This window comes from Balaenoptera acutorostrata, chromosome 17 (assembly GCF_949987535.1).
Source record: "Balaenoptera acutorostrata chromosome 17, mBalAcu1.1, whole genome shotgun sequence".
Taxonomy (NCBI): domain Eukaryota; kingdom Metazoa; phylum Chordata; class Mammalia; order Artiodactyla; family Balaenopteridae; genus Balaenoptera; species Balaenoptera acutorostrata.
In genome coordinates this window covers 82,681,721-82,706,497 of record NC_080080.1, presented here as the reverse complement: position 1 = coordinate 82,706,497, position 24,777 = coordinate 82,681,721, and the positions used below count along the sequence as shown (strand labels likewise).

Here is a 24,777-nt window from a genome sequence, read left to right as displayed (position 1 = left end):
GACGGAGCGCAGGCGTCGGAGCGAGGGGCCAAGGCTCACCTGGAAGAGCAAAGTGCGGCCAGACCGCAGAAAGGGGGGCTGGGGTCAGAGTCCCAGGCTGGCTACAGTAGCTTGTATCTTAGATGCCAAAGCCACTTGAAGTAGCGAGGAGGAAATGACATGACCAAATGATACTCCAAATCCACGATCCCCAAGGAAAGCTCTCCAGAACAGTTCATGAGCTTGCAGGATGGAAGCACCCGAACTTGTACTTACATCACTTAACACGCAAGCCCTCGAACACAGTTCCCTCAGTCATCATTTCTCAAAGCCACCCGGAATGTAGTCCAGCAAATCTGAGTGTCTGAGAAAGACGGCAACAGGGGAAAGGGAACAAGGCCCGACAAGACGGATGGGGGAGCACGGGCGCACGGTCGGGTCGGACAGGGTAGGCGAGTTGGGTGGAGAGGGGCTCTCCACCCTGACAGACTCAGAGGAGCCAGGCCCAACGACCCCTGCGTGACGCCGCCCGCCAGCCCAGGTTCAGCCTGGACTGCCGACTGCACTCGCTGATCCCACAAGAGAATTCTGCTCTGACCTGCTCCTGACACCCAAGTCAGGCCACTGGGGTCTGAGAAGCAGAAACTAAAGGGTAGTCCACATTCTTGGATGGTATTTCTCCCAGATGTCAGTTGTGGGTCCACTTCACACATTTCTAGAGAGCTCTGCTTCCCAGGACTAACGATGGACTTTGTCAACCTACTTCCTTGGACCAGGCTCCTGTCCTCTCAGAGAAGCTGAAGCCAGTCTCTGTTCAGCAGAGTTTCCCAGGATCCTTTACCTGACAGTGAAAACACTGACCCAACCTTACCTGGCCGTGTCTATGCCTAACAGCTGCTTTCCAAAACCAAGAGCACACCGATTAGGGCACATACCAATATACAGAGAATGAAGCAAAAAAGCAAAGCAAGGGAACAAGTAACATCAAAGTCAGAAGAAGGATTAACTTAGGGCAGGGCGGATCTAAAATACTGATAACACTCAATTTCTAAACCTAGGTGATCAATATGCAGGAACTTCTGTTACTATTATTATTCTACAAACTTTACACACTTTAGGGTTTTCAAATTGAGGTATAACTGACGTACACTCTATCAGTTTCAGGTGTGCAACATAACAATTCACTGTTTGTACATGTTACAAAAGCATCACTGCAGGCCTAGTTAACACCAGGCACCACGCCTGCTTACAAAATGTTTCGCCTTGTGATAAGAACTTTTAATATCTACTCGCTCAGCAACTTCCATATCTAGGATACAGTGTTACTAACTGTAGTCATCATGCTGTGCATTACACCACCAGGACCTACTTCTTTTATAACTTAAAGTTTGTAGCTTTTGATCCCCTTCACTCATTGCTCTGAGCCCCCAGCCCCTGGTTTTGGCAACCACCAATCTGTTCTCTGTATCTATGAGCTTGTTTGTTTGTTGTTGTTGTTTACAATTTCATATATAGGTGAGATCATACAATATTTGTCTTATTCTGTCTGACTTATTTTACTTAGCATAATGCCCTCTAGGTCCAACCATGTTGTCACAAATGGCAAGATTTCCTTCTTTTTTATGGCTGAGTAATATTCGTGCGCACGTGTGTGTGTGTGTGTGTGTGTGTGTGTGTGTGTGTGTCAGATCTTCTATATCCATTCATCTCTCACTAGGCACTTAGGTTGCTTCCATGTCTTGGCTATTACAAATAATGCTGCAATGAACATGGGGGTGCATAAATCTTCTCAAATTAGTGTTTTCATTTTCTTCGGATAAATACCCAGGAGTGGAATTGCTGGATGGTATGGTAGTTCTATTTTTAATTTTTTGAGGAACCTCCACACTATTTTCCATAGTGGCTACACGAATTTACATTCCCATCAGCAGTGCACGAGGGTTCCCTTTTCTCCACACCCTCTCCAGCATTTGGTGTTTGTAGACTTTTGGATGACGGCCATTCTGACCACTGTGAGGTGGTACCTCATTGTGGTTTTGATCTGCATTTCCCTGAGGATTAGTGATGTTGAACATCTTTTCACGTACCTGTTGGCCATTTCTATGTCTTTTTTGGGAAAATGTCTTGTCAGATATTCTGCTCATTTTTTTAATCAGATTTTTTGCTATTGAGCTCTCTATATATTTTGGATATTAACCCTTTATTAGATATATGATTTGCAACTATATTCTCCCATTCAGTAGGTGGCCTTTTCATTTTGTTGACCGTTTGCTGTGCAGAAATTTTTAGTTTGATGTAATCCCACTTGTTTATTTTTGCTTTTGGTGTCAGATTCAAAAAATCATCCCTAAGACCTATGTCAGGGAGCTTACCACATCTATGTCAGGGAGCTTACCACCTATGTTTTCTTCTAGGAGTTTTATGGTTTCAGGTCTTACGTTCAAATCTTTACTCCATTTTGAGTTAATTTTTGTGAATGGTGTAAGACAGGGGTCCAGTTTCATTCTTTTGCATGTAGCTGTCCAGTTCTCCCAACACCATTTATTGAAGAGACTGTCTTTCTCCACTGTGTATTCCTGGCTCCTCTGTCATAAAATTAATTGACCATATGTGTGTGGGTTTAATTCTGGGCATTCTATTCTGTTCCAATGATCTATGTGACTGTATTTCTGCCAACATCGTGTTATTTTGATTACTGTAACTTGGTATAGTAGTTTGAAATCAGGAAGCGTGATGCTTCCAGCCTTGCTCTTCTTCAGGACTGCTTTGTCTTTTCAGGGTCTTTGGGGTTCCATACAAATTTTAGGGCTGTTTGCCCCATTGCTGTGAACAAAGCCATTGGAATTTTGATAGGGATTGCACTGAATCTGGAGATTGCTTTGGGTAGTATGGACATTTTAACAATATTAACTCTTCCAATCCATGAGCACAGAATATCTTTCTATTTATTTGTGTCTTCTTCAGTTTCTGTCATCAATGTCTTACAGTTGTCAGTGTACAGGTCTTTCACCCCCTTGGTTAAATTTATCCCTAGGTATTTTATTCCTCTTGAGACAGCTGTAAATGAGATTGTTTTCTTTTTTTCTTTTTTTTTTTTTTTTGGCTGCGTTGGGTCTTCTTTGTTGCTGCATGCGGGCTTTCTCTAGTTGCGGTGAGCGGGGACTATTCTTCATTGCGGTGCGCGGGCTTCTCATTGCAGTGGCTTCTCTTGTTGCAGAGCACAGGCTGTAGGCGTGCAGGCTTCAGTAGTTGCAGCACACAGGCCCTAGAGCACACAGGCTTCAGTAGAGCACAGGCTCAGTAGTTGTGGCGCACAGGCTTAGTTGCTCCGCGGCATGTGGGATCTTCCCAGACCAGGGCTCGAACCCGTGTCCCCTGCATTGGCAGGCGGATTCTTAACCACTGTGCCACCGGGGAAGTCCTGAGATTGTTTTCTTAATTTCACTTTCTGATTGTTCATTATGAGTACATAGAAAGGCAACAGACTTTTGTATACTGATTTTGTGTCCTGCAATTTTACTGAGTTTATTGGTTCTAACAGTTTTATTGGTGGAGTCTTTAGGATTTTCTATCTGTAATATCATGTCACCTGCAAATAGTGACAGTTTTACATGTTTTTAAACATTCTTCTATACATATAGGTTTCACAATTTAAAAAACGTATCAAAATGCCAAGGGCATTTTTCACAGAACTAGAACAAATAATTTTAAATTTTGTATGGAAATACAAAAGACGCCAAATAGCCAGAACACTCTTGAGAAAGAATAACAGAGCTGGAGGAATCACGCTTCCTAACTTCAAACTATACTGTACGGTAACCAAAACAGCATGGTATTAGCACAAAACATGTATAGATCAATGGAACAGAGTAGAGAGCCCAGAAATAAGCCCACGCACTTATGGTCAATTAATCTATGACAAAGGAGGCAAGAATATACAATGCAGAAAAGACAGTCTCTTCAATAACTGGTGCTGGGAAAACCGGACAGCTACATGTAGAAGAATGAAATTAGAACATTCATTCTCTAACAGCATATAAAAAAATAAACTCAAAATGGATTAAACACCTAAACGTAGGACTGGAAACCTTAAAACTCCTAGAAGAAAACATAGGCAGAACACTCTCTGACATAAATTGTAGCAATATTTTCTGTCTCCTAAAGCAAAGGAAACAAAAGCAAAAAGAAACAAAGGAGGCCTAATTAAACCTAAAAACCTCTGCACAGCAAAGGAAACCATCAACAAAATGACAACCTACTGAACAAGAGAAAATATCTGCAAATGATACGATGAATACAGGGCTAATATCCAAAATATACAAACAGCTCAAACAGCTCAGTATCAAAAAAACAAAGACCTGAATAGACCTTTTTGCAAAGAAGACACACAGATAGCCAATAGGCACATGAAAAGATGCTCAACATCGTTAATCATCAGGGAAGTACAATCAAAACCACAATGACATATCACCTCACACGTGGCAGATGACTATCACCAAAAAGACCGCAAATAACAAGTATTGGCGAGGATGTGGAGAAAAGTGCACCTCATGCACTGCGGGTGGGAATGTAAATTAGTGCAGCCACTGTGGAGAACAGTGTGGAGATTCCTCAAAAAACTAAAAATAGAGCTACCACACAACCCAGCAATTCCACTCCTGGGTATTTATCCAAAAAGCCCAAAAACACTTATCTGAAAAACTACATGCACCCCACTGTTCATAGCAGCACTATTCACAATTGCCAAGACATGGAAACAACCTAAGTGTCCATCAACGGATGAATGGATAAAGAAGATGTGGTAAGGGACTTCCCTGGCACTCCAGTGGCTAGGACTCCGTGCTTCCACTGCAGGAGGCACAGGTTAGATCCCTGGTCAGGCCAAAGAAAAAAATAAATAAATAAAAGATGTGGTAAATATATACAATGAATGTTACTCAGCCATAAAAAAGAATGAAATAATTCCATTTGCAGCTACATGGATGGACCTACAGAGTATTATGCTTAGTGAAATACACCAGACGAATACTGTATGATACCACTTGTACGAGAACTCTAAAAAATAAAACCAACATATGTATATAGCAAAACAGAACCAGACTCACAGATATAAAGAACAAATTAGTGGTTACCAGAGGGAAGGAGGAGGGGCAAAATAGGGGTAGGGGACTTAGAGACACAAACTACTATGCATAAAACAGATAAGCAACAAGGATATAATGTACAACACAGGAAAACAGCCAATATTTTATAATAACTATAAATGCAGCATAACCTTTAAAAATTGTGAATCACTACACTGTACACCTGAAACATACATTTTACCTCAACTATACCTCAATTAAAAGAAATCAACACAGGGCTTCCCTGTTGGCACAGTGGTTGAGAATCTGCCTGCCAATGCAGGGGACATGGGTTCGAGCCCTGGTCTGGGAAGATCCCACATGCCACAGAGCAACTGGGCCCGTGAGCCACAACTACTGAGCCTGCGCATCTGGGAGCCGGTGCTCCGCAGCAAGAGGCCCTGACAGTGAGAGGCCCACGCACCACGATGAAGAGTGGCCCCCGCTTGCCGGAACTAGAGAAAGCCCTCGCACAGAAACGAAGACCCAACACAGCTAAAAATAAACAAATTAATTAATTTAAAAAAAAATCAACACAGTGGCTTCAAACTCCAGTCGATTTTCATACAAACGTGCACATGCCCACACACACACAGGGACAGATTCCTATCCATCCAACTACCCTCTCTCTATCAATCTACCACTGATCTATCCATCCATCCATCTAAAATCTGTCTACTTATCATCCACCTACCTCTCCAACCATCATCCACCCTTCCATCACCCATCCATCTATCCACCCATCCATCATCCATCCATTGTCCATCCATCTATCCATCCATCCATCCACCCATCATCCATCCATCATCCATCTATCCACCCATCCATCATCCATCCATCATCCATCCATCCATCCATCCATCCACCCATCCACCATCCATCCATCTATCCACCCATCCATCATCCATCCACCCATCCATCATCCATCTATCCACCCATCCATCATCCATCCATCATCCATCCATCTATCCATCCACCCATCCATCATCCATCCATCCACCCATCCACCATCCATCTATCCATCCACCCATCCATCCACCTATCCATCACCCATCCATCTATCCACCCATCCATCATCCATCCATCATCCATCCATTGTCCATCCATCTATCCATCCATCCATCATCCATCCATCCATCCACCCATCCATCCATCCACCCATCCATCATCCATCCATCATCCATCCATCCACCCATCCACCATCCATCCATCCACCCATCCATCTATCCATCCAACCATCCATCTATCCACCCATCCACCATCCACCATCCATCCATCTATCCACCCATCCATCATCCATCCATCCATCCACCCATCCACCATCCATCCATCCATCCACCATCCATCCATCTATCCACCCATCCATCATCCATCTATCTATCCACCCATCCATCATCCATCCATCATCCATCCATCCACCCATCCATCCATCCACCATACATCCATCCATCCACCCATCCATCCACCAATCCATCATCCATCCATCCACCCATCCATCATCCGTCCATCCACCCATCCATCATCCATCCATCTATCCACCCACCCATCCACCCATCCATCTATCCATCCACCCATCCATCTATCCACCCATCCATCATCCATCCATCATCCATCCATCCATCCACCCATCCATCATCCATCCACCATCCATCCATCTATCCACCCATCCATCATCCATCCATCCATCCATCATCCATCCATCCATCCACCCATCCATCCATCCCTCCATCATCCATCCATCATCTCTTATTTTCACAACTGCTCCCCTCATCACTATCCCAACTGCCATTTCCTGAGAGAAGTTATTCTGACCAAATGAGGTCAGATTCCTCATTATAAGATTCTTCAGGAATCATGTACCACTACTTAATTTTTTTTTTTCCCGTGCTGCACAGTAGTGGGATCTTAGTTCCCCTACCAGGTATTGAACCCGGGCAGCCGGCGATGAAAGCGCAGTGTCCTAACCACTGGACCACCAGGGAATTCCCTGTACCGCTACTTAAAAGCACTAATTCCAGCTACAAATTTTACCTTTATCTCTGTGATTGGTTGAATATTATCTACCTGTCTTTTTTAAATGCAACCCTCACAAAGGGCTACATCTTTGTATCTCCAGCATTCGGCACGGTGCCTGGCGCATAACAGTCTGACCTAGCAAACAGTGCTAAATGAACAAACGAACAAACACTACTACAACCTTAGGTCAGGGACTATCTTGTCCTTGGACTGTGAAACCACACTGTCACCGGTGTCCTGGCCCTCAGACCCACTCCCCACACAGCTCCTGGCAGGCGAATCCTGGGAGGAGCCTAGCCGTGCCACCCCCTGCCCCCACTACCCAGGACTGGCCGTCTCTGGAAGTGGCCGTCACATCTTCACTCCACAAAGAGACGCTCCTGGCCAGTCTCATTTCTCTCCCTTCCAAACCTCAAACCCCACAGCAAGGAGTAGAAAATGACTTCGTCTCCTTACATACTGTCCTCTTATCTCTGCCCTGTCCCTCTGACCTGAAATGCTTGGGGCCAGTTTCCACCCGTCCCCTAAGCCTCATCCCAAGTATGAATGGTACAGGAAGCCAGGAGGCACAGGGGGCCAGGAGGTACAAGAAGCCAAAAGTACAGTAGGTACAGGAGGCCAGGAGGTACAGGAAACCTCCCCTAACCATGTCAGACACTCCTCTTCTGTGCTTCAAAAGGCTGTGTATTACGGCTTTTGTTGGACTTTCCAGACTGTGTACTATTATGCGTCAATATGCTTCTCAACACGTTCCGAGCCTCTTCTTGCATGCAAACTGCATTTTAGTTCATTATTTAATCCCCAGAAAACAGCACAGCATCCCGCATGTTAACTATTTACTGAATGCTTGATATATGACTACATGGATACACAAACAGTGAGTCACTTTACAAAATCACCATTGAAAACTTAAAGATCTTAGACCGCGTGACATAACGAAAAGATCCCACAGGCCCCAACAAAGATCCCATCTGCTGCAACTAAGGCCCGACACAGCCAAAAAAAGAAAAGGAACATAAATAAATATTAAAAAAGAAAATTTAAAGATCTTTACACTCTTCCCCGTCAGGTAACTCACGCACCTGAATTCCCTGTAGATATTATTAAAAGCAAGTGATGCTCCCAGTCTCTTGAAAGCATTGGGGTGAAGTGCAAAGCTGTACAGTCGCTTGAAAAGTGATTTGGTGTTTACTGGACTGTTTTCCTGCTGCTGCGGTGTTGTCTGCTTAATGGACCATTTGAGGAATTCTTGAATACACCGACCACAAAAATCTCTTAAAGTACTGTCAGCTGGGTCCACAATTCCATCCTGAAACAAAGCATAAAATGACAACTGAATACCTTGGTCTGCCTCTGAGCATAACTGAAGTATGTTATGAAAATTAATTTAGAGCACTATTAAGGAAAAAAACAGACACTAGTCAAACCAATCTGATTGTCTAGAATCTAGACTCTAATAACAAATTCCTTTTGACATAATGAAAAGTTTCTTCTAAACAAATTAAGAAACTGAAATGTACATGAAAAAAGAGAATACTTTAATTGTACAGCAACAAAGCAGACTTTCCTTCCCCTGAAGAAACACAATGATTATATCCTAAAAACTTGTTGTTGATTCTACCTCATAACATTATCTGAAATGCTTTATTTATTGAGGATAAATAGAATAAGACCCTTGCAAGTTTCAAGGAAACTGTAACGCTACACAAAGAAAAATAGTAGAGATGTGGTTCTAAAAGTAGAACTTTCTATCAGAGCAGTCTCCAGAAAGGCACAGTCTCTAAATACTTGAAAAAAACAGCTAAGGAAATTTGAGTGCTTTTGTTTCTCTCTTAGATCCACACAGGAAAGGTTTAACTTGAGAACGTACACGGAAACTGAAATAAGGGGATTCTTTCTAACATGCCTGGTTCCTTGCTACATGCAACACCTTTGATCACAGTGCGAATCAGAGTTCACGGAGGTGATGGTAATGCACCGCGGAAACGGGCAGAGGAGTGGGCAGCAGGGGCACGAGTGCGCTGGAGCGCGCCAGCCTCCACCTCCGCCTTCACCTTTTCTTTTCTTTCCGTAAACTCTCTCATGTTACATTTCCACTGCCCCCTGGTTTTTTCCTGAAGCCCTGACTTAAGCTACCTTCAAGGATCAAAAGGGGAAAAGAAACAGCTAAGATGGAAACTTTAGAATAGAAACATTAGAATAAATCCGTCTGAGTGAAATAAGCCACAAGTTAAATTTAATTAAATGGATCTGTCATAGGCAGGTTTCACACTAGACACTGCAGGGAATTAAACCACAGGTACAATGATGTCATCGTCCTAATTACACATGTTCAGTAACTCCCACTGCCCACAAGTGGCAGCCACTTAGGCAACCTCTGAGAGGGAAAGGAGCTGTGTTAGTAACTACACACACAACAGGGGCAACAGGGGCAACAGGGCTGGCCTGGGCAAACTGCAACGGACGGTGGCCCTACATGCAACGACACACCTCACCTCAAACTTAACAGAAAGTGACCCACAGATTCAAACAAATCAGTCTGCAAAAACATGGAATTAAAGGATGTTTGTTTGCACAAACTTGCTATGTGTTCAACTGGGCATTTTTTTAAAAAATTTATTTATCTATTTTTGGCTGTGTTGGGTCTTCGGTGCTGCACGCGGGCTTTCTCTAGTTGTGGCGAGCGGGGGCTGCTCTTCCTTGCGGCGCGCGGCCTTCTTATTGCGGTGGCTTCTCTTGTTGTGGAGCACAGGCTGTACGCACGCGGGCTCAGTAGTTGTGGCTCATAGGCTCTAGAGTGCAGGCTCAGTAGTTGTGGCACACGGGCTTAGTTGCTCCGCGGCATGTGGGATCTTCCTGGACCAGGGCTCGAACCCGTGTCCCCTGCATTGGCAGACGGACTCTTAACCACTGCGCCACCAGGGAAGTCCCTCAACTGGGGATTTTGTTTCCAAAGTCAGTATATGCCAAAACAAAAGTAGAGGTTGAAATAATAGGTAAACATCAATTAAGATGATATTTAAAGAAATCAAATGTAGTTATTTGCACGAGTTCAGAATATTAAAATCAGATCAGTGTGGAAAGACAGTAAGGCTTTAGCTGACCTCACTGCCTCTGCCCGCAGTGAGCCAGTGACCCCACCCTAACAATTCTACTGTCTCAGGCCACTTCTATGTAAATGGTGAACTGCGATGTCTAGGGGTTTTGAGTTACTGAATCTGAATGCAGGAGGAAACGGGACCAGCTCAAAAAATTCCTTTTACTCTGAACTAGTACATTATAGTTTAAAAAAAAAAAAAAAAGAGGATACTGCAACTCTGATAGAAGTCCAAGAACATTCTTATTCACCCTTTGCACCCTCAACAAACACACACACACACACACAGCCTTAATGTAGATGAAGTTTGTCAAATTTATAACCATCCTCCCAAAAGGAACAAAACAAAAACATCTATTTGCTTGTAGCTATTTAAAAGTATCACTTAATAAGCATAGCACCTTGTTCATTAAATGCCATCTCACCAAAACAAAAGAAAAAAGATGATCCAATCTAGCTAGATGTTACATTTTGATACCTTGACAGGTAGCTTTTCTTAAAGTTCTGAGTATTGATCACATATAACCAGCTGATGGGAACAGCAGGAAAAGAACCATTACTCACCAGTATTGTTTCTAGTAAGGCAACAGTGTCCTGACTCTCAAATTTCTTATTGTTGGTGAACCAGTGAATCAGCTGCATAACTAGAGGTTCATACAGTTGCCTCGGCACCTGAAGGAGTAATAACATCAGAATTTACTTTTTTCATGTAAATTTTATATCAGAGAGAGTTCTATTTATGTGACAGGAGCATAATTAAGCATAATACTGCTGTGGTTATATTAGTTTCCTTCTCTAGTTAAATTCTGTGACGAACACGGTCTAACTTCTTCCTAAGAGTCCGGCAAAGAAAAATACACACCCCAAGACTTACTGCTCCTCTAACGAGGAGGGCAATTAGGGTCGACAGTGATGGTTTCTATCATTCATCCTGACTAACCGGATCCTGAGCTGAACAGAAGGCATTCTGTTCACACCCCCGTGGTGACAAAGCAGAAGCCAGGTCAGCGTCCTCTGCACACAGACTTCCAGGCTGTATCACAGAACAAGACGTGAAGAGGCACCGCCCCTCCCCCTCCGCTGCCCTGCCGAAAGAAGGGAAACTAGTCTTTACTCCTTGGAGATGTGGGTTCTCACCCTAACCTTCGCAAATGTGAATACAGTCTCTCCAGGGCCCAGAGAGCCCTGTGGGTGTCTGGCTCCTACAATCCAGGGCGGCTCCCAGGCCTGGAGAGAAGTTTTACTGTCCTTTTGGATCAGAGCAATTTCCTGAGACAAATGGTTATGCATCTAACCCTCATTCTCTATGAAGAGTAAATGTTCACAGCCCGAGTGAAGGGGAACATTCCCAATCTTCATGTCTCACAAGGCTGGCCCTACAGGAGCACTGAGAAATCTAGCGGAGTTCTACTTCCCCGCTGATACTCAGCTTAAGAACAAAGCACATGGTATGGACACCACATCAAAAATCACGTGAGGGATGTCCCTGGCAGTCCACTGGGGGACCGCGTGCTTCCACTGCACGGGGTGTGGGTTCCATCCCTGGTCAGGGAACTAGGATCCCGCAACGCTTGCTGCGGCCAAAAAATAAAATAAAATTTAAAAATTTTTTTAAAAAAAGCAAAAATCACGTGAAATGTCTGGGGCTCAGACTAAACAACAAGTTCTCTTGCACCCGGGTATTTCTCCAAAAAATATCTTTCTAAACTTTGAAGCAACTTTTAGACTTAATCAAAGTAAAAGAATCTTACCTTTCGGTTTGGAAATTTAACCTGGTCTTAAAGCATCACTTTTTTTTCCCCCCCCAAAAGAATTATTTTGTATTCTTAGAACATAAATTATATATATGTACACACGCACCATTTATAGAAAATGTAGAAAACCAACTATAATCCTACATCCAAAAGGTAACCACTGTTAACATTCAAAACCACTGTTAACTCAGTATATTTTATTTATACACATTTAAATATGTGTATACACGTGTGTAAAAATATACACTTTTGTAACCACTTTTCTGCCCCTTAATTTTGAATACTTTCCATGTAAATACATAAGCTACATCAATATCTTTATTAGATGCCTGCTATCTCATATATGGATAAACCATGATCCAGTTACCCAAATCCTGTTGTCAGAAATGCAGTATTTCTAGTTTATGTCTGTCTTATACACACCACTCTGAACACCTCTCTGGACAAGGGCTGCTGTCCACACTCCCACCTCCCAGGACTCACAAGCCCCTTTCCCTACAAGCTTGGCAGCACTAAACACTGCCAATTTTTAAAATATTTGACAACTGCTGCAATCCATAGCATTTTAATTTGAATTTCCTTGTTTACTAAAAAGGTTGAATATTTAAAACATATTTAATTGGCCATATGTACTTCTTTGTTCACGAGCTGCCCATTTTTGTTCTTTATCCATTTGCCCATTTTAAAATCTTATTATCTTCAGCACAATGTGGAAAAAAAAATTTCCCTACATCATGTGTATGTCAAAACTGTGGGTTTTGTGCCATTCAGTGGTTTTAAATACTTATAAAGTCAGAACTATCAATACACTAACAGTTTTCTTCCACAGATCTCCCTTCAATACCTTGTATGAAAATGTCCCTTTCTACACAAACTGTATGGAAAGACACCTATAATGTAATGATAAAATCCACCCAAGTAGCAGAAATCACATTTTACATAAAAGAAAGCATTTTTGAATGCTATAATCCTACTTTTTATCTGTAAAACAAGATTTATATGTATGCTTATAAAAATTTATATAAAATTTATATGTATGCTATGTTTTACAAAGATCTAGGAGTATTTTCACCAAACTTTCGGCAGAGGATACAGTGGCTTTTCCTGGGGAATAATGGTGGGAAAGGGGTGATGACATGGAGCTTCACTTTTAGCATCATATGTTTCTATATTAATTAGTATATTTTACCAATGAAAAAGACCATCCCAATCCAAAGATACACACAGACATGCTATAATTCATCACATTTTTCTATAATATTTCTAGAGTTTATTTTTCCTTCTAAATCCTTTTAATTTGAAATTAACCTCTCATATGTTAGTCAAATGCTCTAATAGAATTTATTAAATGTTCCATTTTTAATTAACTTAAAAAGCCCATTTTACCACACATACAATATTTATGTGGACACATGGGTCCACTTGCCAACTGCCAGACAGTCCCACTGACATATCTGTGCACAAGTTCAACCCCATTATGATTAACGTGGCTTCTTCTTAATGTCTGTTAGGGCAAGAATCCCTTCAGTACCTGACCCTGCCAAAATTTTTCTTGGTTAGGCTCCAGCAATTATTCTTCCAGATTACTTTTGACGTTCAAAATGAAATTCCGGGATTTTTGCTGGAACGATACCAAACTTACTGAACGATTTGGAAAGAGCTCAAATTTTTTCAATATTGATTCTTTTTTTTTGGCCACGCCGCCCAGCTTGCGGGATCTTAGTTCCCCAACCAGGGATCAAACCCGGGCTACCTGCAGTGGAAGCGCTAAGTCCTAACCACGGGCCTGCCAGGGAATTCCCTCAATACTGATACTTCAGGTACACATCACTTTCATTTTATATTCATAAAATATATGTTTGCCTGGCGTATTAAAGTTTTTTCCTAGATGTTTTATTTTACTTCATTTTATTTTTACGCTGCGCCATGTGGCTCGCGGGACCTCAGCTCCCCAACCAGGGACTGAACCTGGGCCACAGCAGTGAAAGTCCAGAATCCTGTCCACTAGGCCACGAGGGAACTCCCCCAGACGTTTTATTATTATTACATTTTTTGATGCTGTTATGAATGTTATGTTGTAAACATATTTTCCAAGTGGTCAATGCTACAATAGAATATGAGACATATTAGAACACTAATACGTGAGAATTCTATTTTGTAATTCATCAGCTTTCTCCTTTATTAATTCTTAGATTTATCAGTTGATACTCTGGGCTTTCCATATTTTTTTTTTTTTTTTTTTTTTTTAATTTTTTTATTTTTGGCATATTTTTTTAAAACTGTATTCAAAATAATAATTTTTTTTCCTTCCTTTCTCCAACGTCCCTGACCTCAGGGACCTCATGGCCTGATGAGAGACCCAGAGGCTAACCAGTGCAAATAACTTACTAAACACATAGGAAGCCATTCTGAGCAACCACTCCACACGCAGGCCCTGCTCCGGGTCGGGGCTGGAGGTGCCTGTGAAGAGGCCACGTCACGTCTCACCCCAGCACCCACCTCAGCCGAAGCACAAGGCAGCATCACTGCGTCATGGCTGGGGAGGATTTGGCTGTGATATTCAGGTAAACATTCTTCATCATTTTTTTAAAGACAAAATTAAACTATTCCTGATTTACCAGAACAAAATACCTTCTTGGCCTATATGAAGAGAATCGCTGCTTATGAAACCTATTTCTGTGGTAAATTTCCAGTTTTACCCCAAAATCCTATTTAATCATGGTGCATCTTAAGGCCCTGCTGGACTGTATTCGCTCACATATATACTGAAGGATATTCCATCTATATTTATAAGTGAGTTTTTCATTTAGTTTTCTTTTTTATGTGTGCACCCTTATATCAGGGTTCTGCCAGCTTCATAAAATAAAGAATCTGAATGTCTTCCGTGTCCCAGCAGCAAAGGAGAATCCTGTCCAAAAAGCCACGAGGAAGAGATGACCTGCTGACATCTCCAAGTGCCCCCGACTGCTGGCCACGGCCCCTCCTCTCTTCTTCACCCCTACGTGGCAGAGCCGGTAGCAGAATCAGCCTTAGGGGCTAGACTCTCATAATTAATCCCTTAATTCCTGATGAATTACTCTCCTAACTTAATTCCTTAGGGCCTGTCCCTGAGGAAGTAGGCCGGAGTCGGAAGGGCAGCAGCCAGGAGGCAGGTTTTCAAAGACCCCAGAGTGGTCCCAATGTGCAGCAAGCTTTGACCATCACTGAACTAGACAGGACTTTTAAAAAAAATTTTGTAACCGTTTCAAATTCAAAGTCATGCACTTACCTGATCTACATCACATGCCAGTCGAAGCAGCACAGGAAAAGTGCGCTTATAGAGCTGGTACATGGGTGGGGGGCCCAGGCCACTGTCAGGCATCTGAGTGGCTTTTCCCAGCATAAACATGACAATGCTGTGCAGAAGTTCACAGGCTGCAACCTGAAACAGGCCAGGGGTCCAACAAAGGTTAAGAGCATTTTGAAATGCTACACAATGTAGCCCTTTAAAAAGGAAAACTTCTGCAGAAGATAACTATCCCACCCAAAAATAAATGAACTGGAAGTGGCACTTCTTGTTGTATAAAATTCAGGCTTCCGTTCACTTTGATCTGGAGCCAACGGTGAAGAACTGAGATTTAAAAGATTTAGACATCAGGACTAATACATTCGTAAGAAACGTATTTCCATGCTGCCGTATCACAGAACTCTGCTTCATGTGTTAGCACACTTTCAACTGTCACTTTCAGTAAATATATTTTTAAAGCACAAATTTTGGAAATGTACAGATTAACATAAAGACTTGAGATTATCTGTTTCTAATCTCCCAGGTTGAAGAGATCATCAAGCACAGACTAAAACTCCCTTTTCAACGCCCTCTGTACTGTCTTCTATCAGGAAGAGTTCTAGTGTATTAATGTTCTGCCAGGTTATCGTCTATTATTCAGATAATTTATGTTTAACTTCCATTTTCCAAGGACACATACTTCTGATAACTGAATAGTTTCCTGATTACTATACTAGAGAAAACACAAAATCCGTGAAACACAATACGTGTTTCCTAACGAATACACGTCTAACCACAGCGGGTGATCAGTGAGTACTTTAGTTTGTCTGTCGCCGGCCGAGAGTGCCAGCTCTGTGACGCGCGGCAGGAATGGATCCAGGTGGATGATGGGCTTCATGTCCGCGAAGGGCACCGCGAAGCCGAGCCTCCTCTCTCTGTCCCAGGCCACACAGCGCCTGGCCCTCTCCTCGGGGGACACTGCTGTCAGAGAGATGCAGAGCGCTTTCGGTCAGTCCCTCCTCGCTCCAGGACGGCCCCTGGCTCACCCCCTCCTGCTCTGTTTACCACGCGTGTACAAACCACCACATACTGTTTCTGAATCTGACTTAAAAGCAAGCTATTTTTAAACAGGTCTAATAGTCTGGAATGTTTAATTTCCAATTTCAGTAAGAGTTACTCTTCTGAAGAAAAATGATAAATGCACAATACTCTAATTAAGTATCTCCTTTATAACACTTATTTTCCTAATAGAGGCTCTGACTTCTGAAATGCCCAAATCACCAATACATTTAATATGAAATTTTAAAGGTAAAAATACCAATTTTTACTAATCAAAAATGCTAATTCCGATCAAAAACAACTTAAATTATCCAAGTATTAAGGATATCAGGTTAAAAAAGATAACTTTGAACTCCTGACACAATGTTTAATATAAAGATGCATCAAGCTAGATTCTGCTTCAGAAAGGAAAAGACCCCAGATCCCAGCGCGTGAGCACAAAGAACCCCACAGGCTGCAGGGCACAGTGGAGTGTTCACTCCATCAGGCAAAATAGGGTTGTTCATCCTCTTACCTGAAAACACATAAATGACATATAGGAGCAAATATCAGAACACACCATGACCTGTATGCATCCAAATACATCCATGCGGTTAGTGTGCTTTAAGGAAAGGTCACCTGTTATGAGGTTTTTGCTGATCTGTCCCCCAAGACGGCCAAGCACTTGCACGACTTGAACCCGTATTTCTTCTAAGGACAGCGCTTCATGCTGCAAACACGGTGACAAGTTAAACATCAGAGAGAGTCGTGAGCTGAAAGAAACACTGCTCTACCCACCCTCCCCACTGTTGACGCCTCCAATGGCTCATTATATCCTACACGGCACTGCAGTTAATTTTATTGCAAATTCATGAAAAGAAGCCACATCTCTTCCAATTTTGCAGTTAGATGTCCATTTCCTAGACCATCGGTTCCAAAGTTTTGGCAGGAGCTTTTACACCGTTAAAAAATACTGAGGCTCCCCAAAGAACTTCTGTTTATGTGGGTCGTATTTACCAGTATTTATCATAAGTTGAAACTTAGATATTATTTAAATAGTTATTTTATTTAAAAACACTAAACCCATGACACGTTAACAAACGATATACTTTTAGGAAAAGTAACGATATATTCCAAATAAACAACCTCAGGCAAGTGGTACTGTTTCCCATTTTCACATTTGTGACAGACTTGTTGTTGGGCTGTAACTGGAAAAGGAGGAGTATTTTAATAGTCTTTCTAGATAACTGAGGTTTTTCTCTGATACGGCTCCGAAACTGACGTGGAAGTTTCTTAAATGTCAGTCACACGGTGGAATCTGAAACCGCACCAGTGAACGTTATGTAGTCTCTACCACATTAAATCCATGGGCTTATCTCGCTCTCTGTGGATTTTCACCCACACACGATTTGATCTGGGAACATAATGTACTGTTCATCTGAAAACACTGGTTCCCTGGGTCATGCAGATCTTCCACATGTTGATGCATTTCACCGTACATGTGAAAAAATCACGTTTGTTAAGTACTGAGAAGCTGCCCAGCTCATGATGGTTACAAGTTTTCCAAAATTTTAATTTTCACTTAAAAGCTAGAATTTAATCACTGGCAACAAATACTCTCAAAGTGCTCTTTGAAGTGACAGGCTCGCTCTCCGCCTTGGAGAAAACGCCTGCCAGCCGCTGAACGGCCAGGCTGTCTATCCCAGAAACAATGGCGTTCACAAGGGAAGGGCTGCTCGGTGCATCCCGGAGGACAACCGCCAGCACCTCCTGCTCCAGCACACGGGGTGGCACACAGTGTGTGCTCAAGGGTCGAGGCTTAAGGAAGCGCTAGGCAACCAACGCACCACCCACCACTGCACAGTGCAAACATCGACGCGTGAAAATATTGATAGTTCTGGCCTTGCACCCGGGAACCCCAGGGCCCACCTAGGGAAACGGGGTCCTGTGCCTGTAAAGAAATGTGCAAAACTAGAGGCACGCTCAAGTAACTTTACGTTCCTTTACTTATATGTGATAAGATAATTTAAAACCTTTAGACACCATTTCTAGTTTCATCCAGGTCTCCCAATCAAAAGCTGTCAAAAATATCGAGATGGGAGGAATTTTCCCTAGAGCTTGCAATATCAGTTCTAGATACTAAAAGTTTTTCAAATTTCCTTTTTCACATCATACTTAAAAATATTTTCCCTACACTAACTCAATTTTCTCTATTTACATCATTTCTATCTGTTACATTATGTGCCACATCTAAAAAAACTGGTCTCAAGAAATTATCACTGGAAAAAAAAAACATAAAAACTGCCATGAACTGAACTTGACGATATGTATTTCAGATTTAATCAGTAAATGAGTCAATCTAACATATCCATAATATCACTATTGCAATTGCTTATTCCAAACAAGAAAACAAGACAATAAACCCGTTAACATAGTTTACATTTTTACTGCTAAATATATATTGAACTTATTTCTATATTGTACTCTAATTGATATGTAAGAATAACTAATATTTTAAATGAAGACTTTTACTTTTCACAAGCATTAGAATCTGATCTCTCTGTTATTTAAGGTAAAGAAAATACAAGGGATCTCTTACTGATGAAATGTTCTTTGTCCTTTTCAGATGCTTTAACACATCTCTAGTAAATCCTTTCTGGGCGGCCCGAGAGAGTGCTGACACTTCCCAGTTACTCCTGGTCTCATCTATCAACAGTAAACAAAAGTCAATTTTAAACAGCACTCATTCATTTATTTAATTAATACAAGGGAAAACACACTACACTGCTATAGAGAGACATTAAAATCCTAATTTAAAGTGCGATTAAAAATGAAATTTCTAGAACAACAATATTAATACTGGTTGTCTTAGTTTTAAATACCACTGCTGACTAAAAGAAACACGGTTCCTTGGAGAAGTGGCTGACTCCCAGGCTGGGGAGACTGTGCTGGTGAGAAGCGCCAGGAGGGGGCACTGCTCGGGGAGGGGCGCACTCCCACGAGTCCCACACAAGTCACATCTGGGACAGGCTGAGCGCAGACATCAGTGGGAGCAGGAAAGGGCTGGACCCACTGAGAATGTTAAGAATCCACAAGTCCCTCCTGACAGGCAGAAATAATGGGTGAAAAAAGAAAGTTATTTCTCACCGTAGAGTGCCAACTAGATAAAAGGAACCACGGAGCTGGAACATCGCCACTGTGCCACTTTCACAGTAATTATCGACTCAGAAGAACCACCAGTGGACAGACACTAAAGCCATCGCGGTGAGGCATCCCTGAGGAATCGGAGCACTTACAGCTGTGAAGCAGCTGCCATTCGACAATCATAAACTTCTACAGAACTTGCAAGTTCAGCACAAAACTTTCCCTCTCGAACCACTTCATGGTAAGGCACCAATCTGACGCCACCACCCCTGAATGGTGTGGGTCCTAACGGACCCTGTCCTACGTGACAGCCACGCTACGACCCAGAGGAGGAGGCTGAGCTGCAGACGTGGCCCACATTCACCCTCCCCCCAGTCGGGCTCCAGTCAGCCCTGACAACGTCTTAGCTTAGAACCACAGGTTACACTCAGTTCTCTTGTCTTTTTCATCTCCTTTAAGTGAAACAGTTCTTCAGTGTCCTGGAGTTTCCTGACTTGGACATTCACAAAATTGGATGCCTCCGTCTGGGTCTGTCCAATGTCTTCTCACGACCGCGTTCAGGTTCTGGAAACCACTGGCAGCGTCTTGCTCGCCCTTTAGGAACGCAACCTTTGGCACCTGCTCACCTTCTCTCGGTGGAGCCTCGCTCGCTTCTCCCAGCGCTGAGACAGCCTGGGAGGACCCTCACAGGGGCGATGACCCCAGCACGCCTCTCCCAGCCCCCTGAAGTGAGACCCGCTGACGGCAGAGCCCGACTCCCCTCTGCTGTTTCTCTGTTCTCCTCCCATCTGTGAGTCTGCGGTGCAGGTTTGCTCACGCCCCATGAGTTAGGCCCCGGGTGGGAACAATCACTAAGAACTGGGGTTTTGGTCTTGGACCTTCTGCAGGTGGATATTAGAAATCTACCCTCTGGTGGCCCCAGATGAAAAGAGGATCTGGTTTTTATTTAGTCTTTATTAAAATGTTTTGGAGCTCAAATTAGTTAAGAATTTTGTACACTGGGAAACAACTCTCTGATATGGGGACTGGTCAAGTGTTTTATCTTTGTCTATGACTCAAACTGCAGAACTGAAGCCATAAACCCTCATGTGTCTGTGTGTCACCTGAGCCCTGAATTGAGAACAACCTGACTTCTCCTTGTGAGTGTGCTGTTCTCCTGTATTTGGAAAGTATTAAGAAATAAGATTATTGAGTCTCTTAAAGGAGCTCTGCTTTTATTTATACAGATAAATAAGCTTGTATAAAATGAATATTCCTAAAATTATCTGAAAATAAAAAAATTGGACTTATAATGCTTTAAATGTGCCAAACTTTAAAAAAATGCTATAGTCACTGACTCAAAAGCATTTCAGAAATCCATATTCACATAATTAAGGCACATCTTTGGTAAATGAGACAAATTTCATGATTTTAGTTTAAATAAATGTGTTTTCCTATCAGAGTTAAGTACAATACAAGCATACATCTTATTCTACTTGGGTTTGTTTTTTCTATACTTATTTATATACTTATTATACTTATTCAGGCTTACAAACCCAATAAGCTAACATCACCTCTCATTACATTGTTAATATGGTACAAGACACACAAAATAACACCACCAACCATCTGCAGAATTTTTTCTTCATCACAAACAGCCCTACATAACTTTTAAGATCATGATAAATGCAGTAAGTTTATGTTCAACTAAACTGAATCACTGGACAAACTTTTTACTTCCCCAGTAATTACGTTTTGTAGCATGTCAACTGGAATATAATTTCTATGATCTGCAGCCTTGAAACCTTGGACTGACTGAGTTAATTAGTAAATAATCACTGGATACCCACGTAATTTCTAAGTAAAACAGAACACCGAAACACTGATTGCTAAGCATCATTTTTTTTTCTTTCTTTTTTTTTTTGGCCACGCCACGCAGCTGGTGGGATCTTAGTTCCGCAACTGGGAATTGAACCCAGGCCCCCCTGCAGTGGAAGCGCCAAGTCCTAACCACTGGACTGCCAGGGAAGTCCCACTAAGCATCATTTCTAAGCCTGCGTGCTTTTGTTTCCTGCTTTCTAGGCCGTGAGGAGACGAGGCGCGCTGCGCGCGGTGCCGCGCGGGATGGACGCGGCTGCAGGCGGGGGTCACGTGTGCTCACAAGCCCCGAGCCTGAGAAACTCCAAGACCTCAGCAGACACTTCTCAAAACCATCCGCTCCGCCTTTTCTCAGTCCAAGAGAAGTCTGGCAGAGAGCTGTAAGTGGTAAGCGGACGAGGCTGCAGTGGAAGTAAGAGGGCGTGCTTCTGACTTTCACGGAGGGTGAGCTGCTGCTCACGAAGCAGCGAGTCTCGGCTTCTTGGCGTCCGGCCGTCTTCCCACAACTGGGACTTACTAAGAGCTCACAGAGTTTTGCTTTTGTGGGTTACAACTACCAACAGTCAGCATACTGGAAGCAGAACCTACTTTTGTAAAGACCTACTGATCTATTTGAAGACCGCATGTTAACACACACGACATCTTAGTACTCCTCTGAAAACAACTGGATCTCACGGACTCCCTGCGAGAGACCCGCTGTTTCAAGTTGTGTCAGTGGGTCCCAGAACGTGACAAAACTTGGAACCTGAGTCTGAGAAGCGGCTATGAAACGAGTTACATTCTTAGCAAAGGTCACTCCGTCTTAAAGGACGTGCTTCTCTGCCTTACTGATCAATGCCTTTGTCTGTAACGGGCAAAGTTACTCCTTACTTTCTGTGGAATCCACAAGGGAGCAAGGCTTGAGTCTTATCAGAAGCACTTTGAGCAAAAGGTTCAGGCCTTGCACCTCTGTCAGGAGCGGCACAGAGCGGCACTGGGCTCTCCGCAAAGCACATAAGGAGGCGTGCTGTCCACCGGCCCCACTGCTGGCCAGCAGGCTGACGACTGTCTGCCAGGGTCTCCACTGTAAAGCTGCCATCTGCACCCTTGGTGAGTAACATGCGTTGTGGGGTGAGGTAGGCAGGATTTTAAGGTACCCCCATGACCCTACCCGGTGTTACCCCCGTGACCGTGTTCCCTTACACAACAAAGGCAGGTCTAATCTAATCACACGAGCCTCTTGAAAGCAGAGTTTCCTCCAGCGGATGCAGGAGGAAGGGGGACAGACTCCGAGCCTAAGGATTCAAGGCGCACCGCTGGTTGTGAAGGTGGAGGGCCAAAGGCAAGGGGCGGGCCAAAGGCAAGGGGCGGGCCAAGCCGGGACCACCAGCCAGCAAGGAAACGGGGCCTCGGACGCCGCCGACACCCTGCATGAACCTGAGGGCCCTCCCCAGAGTGCCCGGAGAAGGGCCAGACCGGCCCAGCCGGCCCCGAGCAGAGGAGCGGCTAAGCCCGCCTGGGCTTCTGACCCCGAGGACGGGGAAACGACAGATGGCATTTCAGCCGCTGGCCCTGTGGTGACTTCTTACACAGCGAGACGAAGCACATGATGAGGCTTCCCGTTTACTCGCTGACTTGTGACTGTACACACGCCAGAGTCCTACACGATTCAGCGGATCATGATCTCCTTCTGGGACAATCTGCCTTGATGCTCAGATTATCCCAAGTTGGCCCGTGACATTTCCCATCATTCTTTGAACACTTCCTTGATTTCTGCATGTTTCAGAAAACACAATATTCTAGGTTCCTCTTGTACTTTGCCTGTCCAGGCTGGAAGCAGCCATTTCTCCAAAGCCACAACCTGGGGACTAGTTTGCTCGCTGCTACAAAGGTACCACCAGCCCCAGGCAGCCCCTTCCAACGGACAGAAGGACAACAGGTGTGCACGTTACACGTTCCACTTCACCCACCCACACATGTGTGCGGGCGCCTGTGCACGTGTGCAGAAGCAGTGAGGCCCGGGACGGGAGGCAGGGCCCTGAGCTCACGCCCGGCCCGATCCCCGAGGCCCTTTAGCTCTTTCTCTCTCTCCCCTCATTGTTCTTGATCCAACTGTTAACGTGGCCGACGTCCCGTATGCCGCCCTCCTCGCCTGCCTGGATACCCTGCCCCACCAGGGGGGCCCCCGGTGCCCACCCTCCTCGGCACCGACCACTGGAGGAGGACCTCACGGGACTGACCTCACTGGGAAGAGCACTCGCAGTCAGAGGACAGAGCGGCTCCCGCTAACCACAGGCCCATGGGCATGACCATGACGGCACCGCCTGCCATCGGTCCTGGCGGCCCTCACGTGAGAGGACATCAGACAAGCCCAGGCGGAAGGACCTCCTCCCAAATCACGGCCCACAACCTTCAACAACATCAACGTCATGAGAACTGTCCCGCACAAAAGGACGCCCAGAGGCACGACAACTAAATGCAAGGCCCGGACTGAATTCTGGCCCCGGAAAACCGCAGCTGAAAGCACAGCTACGAAGGAAGTTAATGGGGCAGCCGAGCAATGTGCACACGGGCTGCAGAGGAGGAGAGTGAGGGATCCATGTCGCCCCTCCTGACCTTGACCACGACGACGCTGTCTGTGGTCATGCACAGGAAGCACACGTCGCAATATTCAGGCACACACGTCTGTGATGCCTGCAACTTACTCACACAAGGTTCGGGACAAAACATCACGTGTAAACACACACACATATTACCGCACAATACAGAGATAGCACAGACAGTGACAAAGCAAGCGGGACACAATTTCACTGCTAAACCTGCATAAAGAGCAGATAGGAGTTCTCTTCACTATTAATGCAACTGTTCTGGAAGTTTAATGTCATATCAAATAAAACATTACTAAAAATAGTCTTTCAGGTTATGGATTTTCTGTTGTTAGTTTACTTACCCTCTGCTTTTCCCTATCTTTTCCCTATCTTCTAATTACCTGGAGAACGACTATTTATCAATAACTAAATTCTCTGCTTTAAGGATCACAGTAATGTCCCACATTAACTGAAAAGAAATACAAATCTTTTCAATGAGCTAACTGACAGAACTAAATTCAAAAAAGCAAATGAAAGGACCACAAAGATATCTGCTAACAGATATATTCATTTCCTTTAACCATGTCCACGTGTTTTCAGTGAACTACTCAAATAGCAGCACTCCTTATAAGAAGTGAATTTGAAAAGCCTAAATAAAATACAAACATCAACTAGCTTTTTTTTTTCCTCTAAATACTTATCCCAAAACTGTGACTCTTTCTTTATGAACTCTGAATATGCATCGAGGTGTCATAAAAACCAGACACAGTAAATGAAATTTGCCACACACTTTTCATTTACGGTTTCTAAACCAACAGTATTTAAGCTGAACAATAAAATAATGATTTACGTAGATGGAATTTTACGAATTAACACTTGATTTTCTACTTTGCTGGCAGGGGCATTTCAATTCTTACCAATATTTCAGGGTTCTTCT

The 24,777-nt window shown here is 43.6% G+C and overlaps 1 protein-coding gene across 8 annotated transcripts in view; it reads right to left on the bottom strand.

Moving 5' to 3' along the window:
* PRKDC (protein kinase, DNA-activated, catalytic subunit) overlaps window positions 1-24,777 on the bottom strand; it is a 153,037-nt gene that overhangs the window by 96,918 nt on the left and 31,342 nt on the right. For 7 of the 8 annotated variants that reach the window (XM_057532490.1, XM_057532495.1, XM_057532492.1 and 4 more), the window contains exons 22-27: window positions 18,872-18,978; window positions 16,912-17,002; window positions 16,052-16,215; window positions 15,238-15,390; window positions 10,780-10,887; window positions 8,201-8,427 (exon numbers count right to left, since the gene is read on the bottom strand). In XM_057532490.1, the coding sequence (XP_057388473.1) occupies window positions 8,201-8,427; window positions 10,780-10,887; window positions 15,238-15,390; window positions 16,052-16,215; window positions 16,912-17,002; window positions 18,872-18,978 (850 nt within the window). The remainder of the gene's footprint in view (window positions 1-8,200; window positions 8,428-10,779; window positions 10,888-15,237; window positions 15,391-16,051; window positions 16,216-16,911; window positions 17,003-18,871; window positions 18,979-24,777) is intronic. The other variant, XM_057532491.1, reaches the window with a different exon arrangement.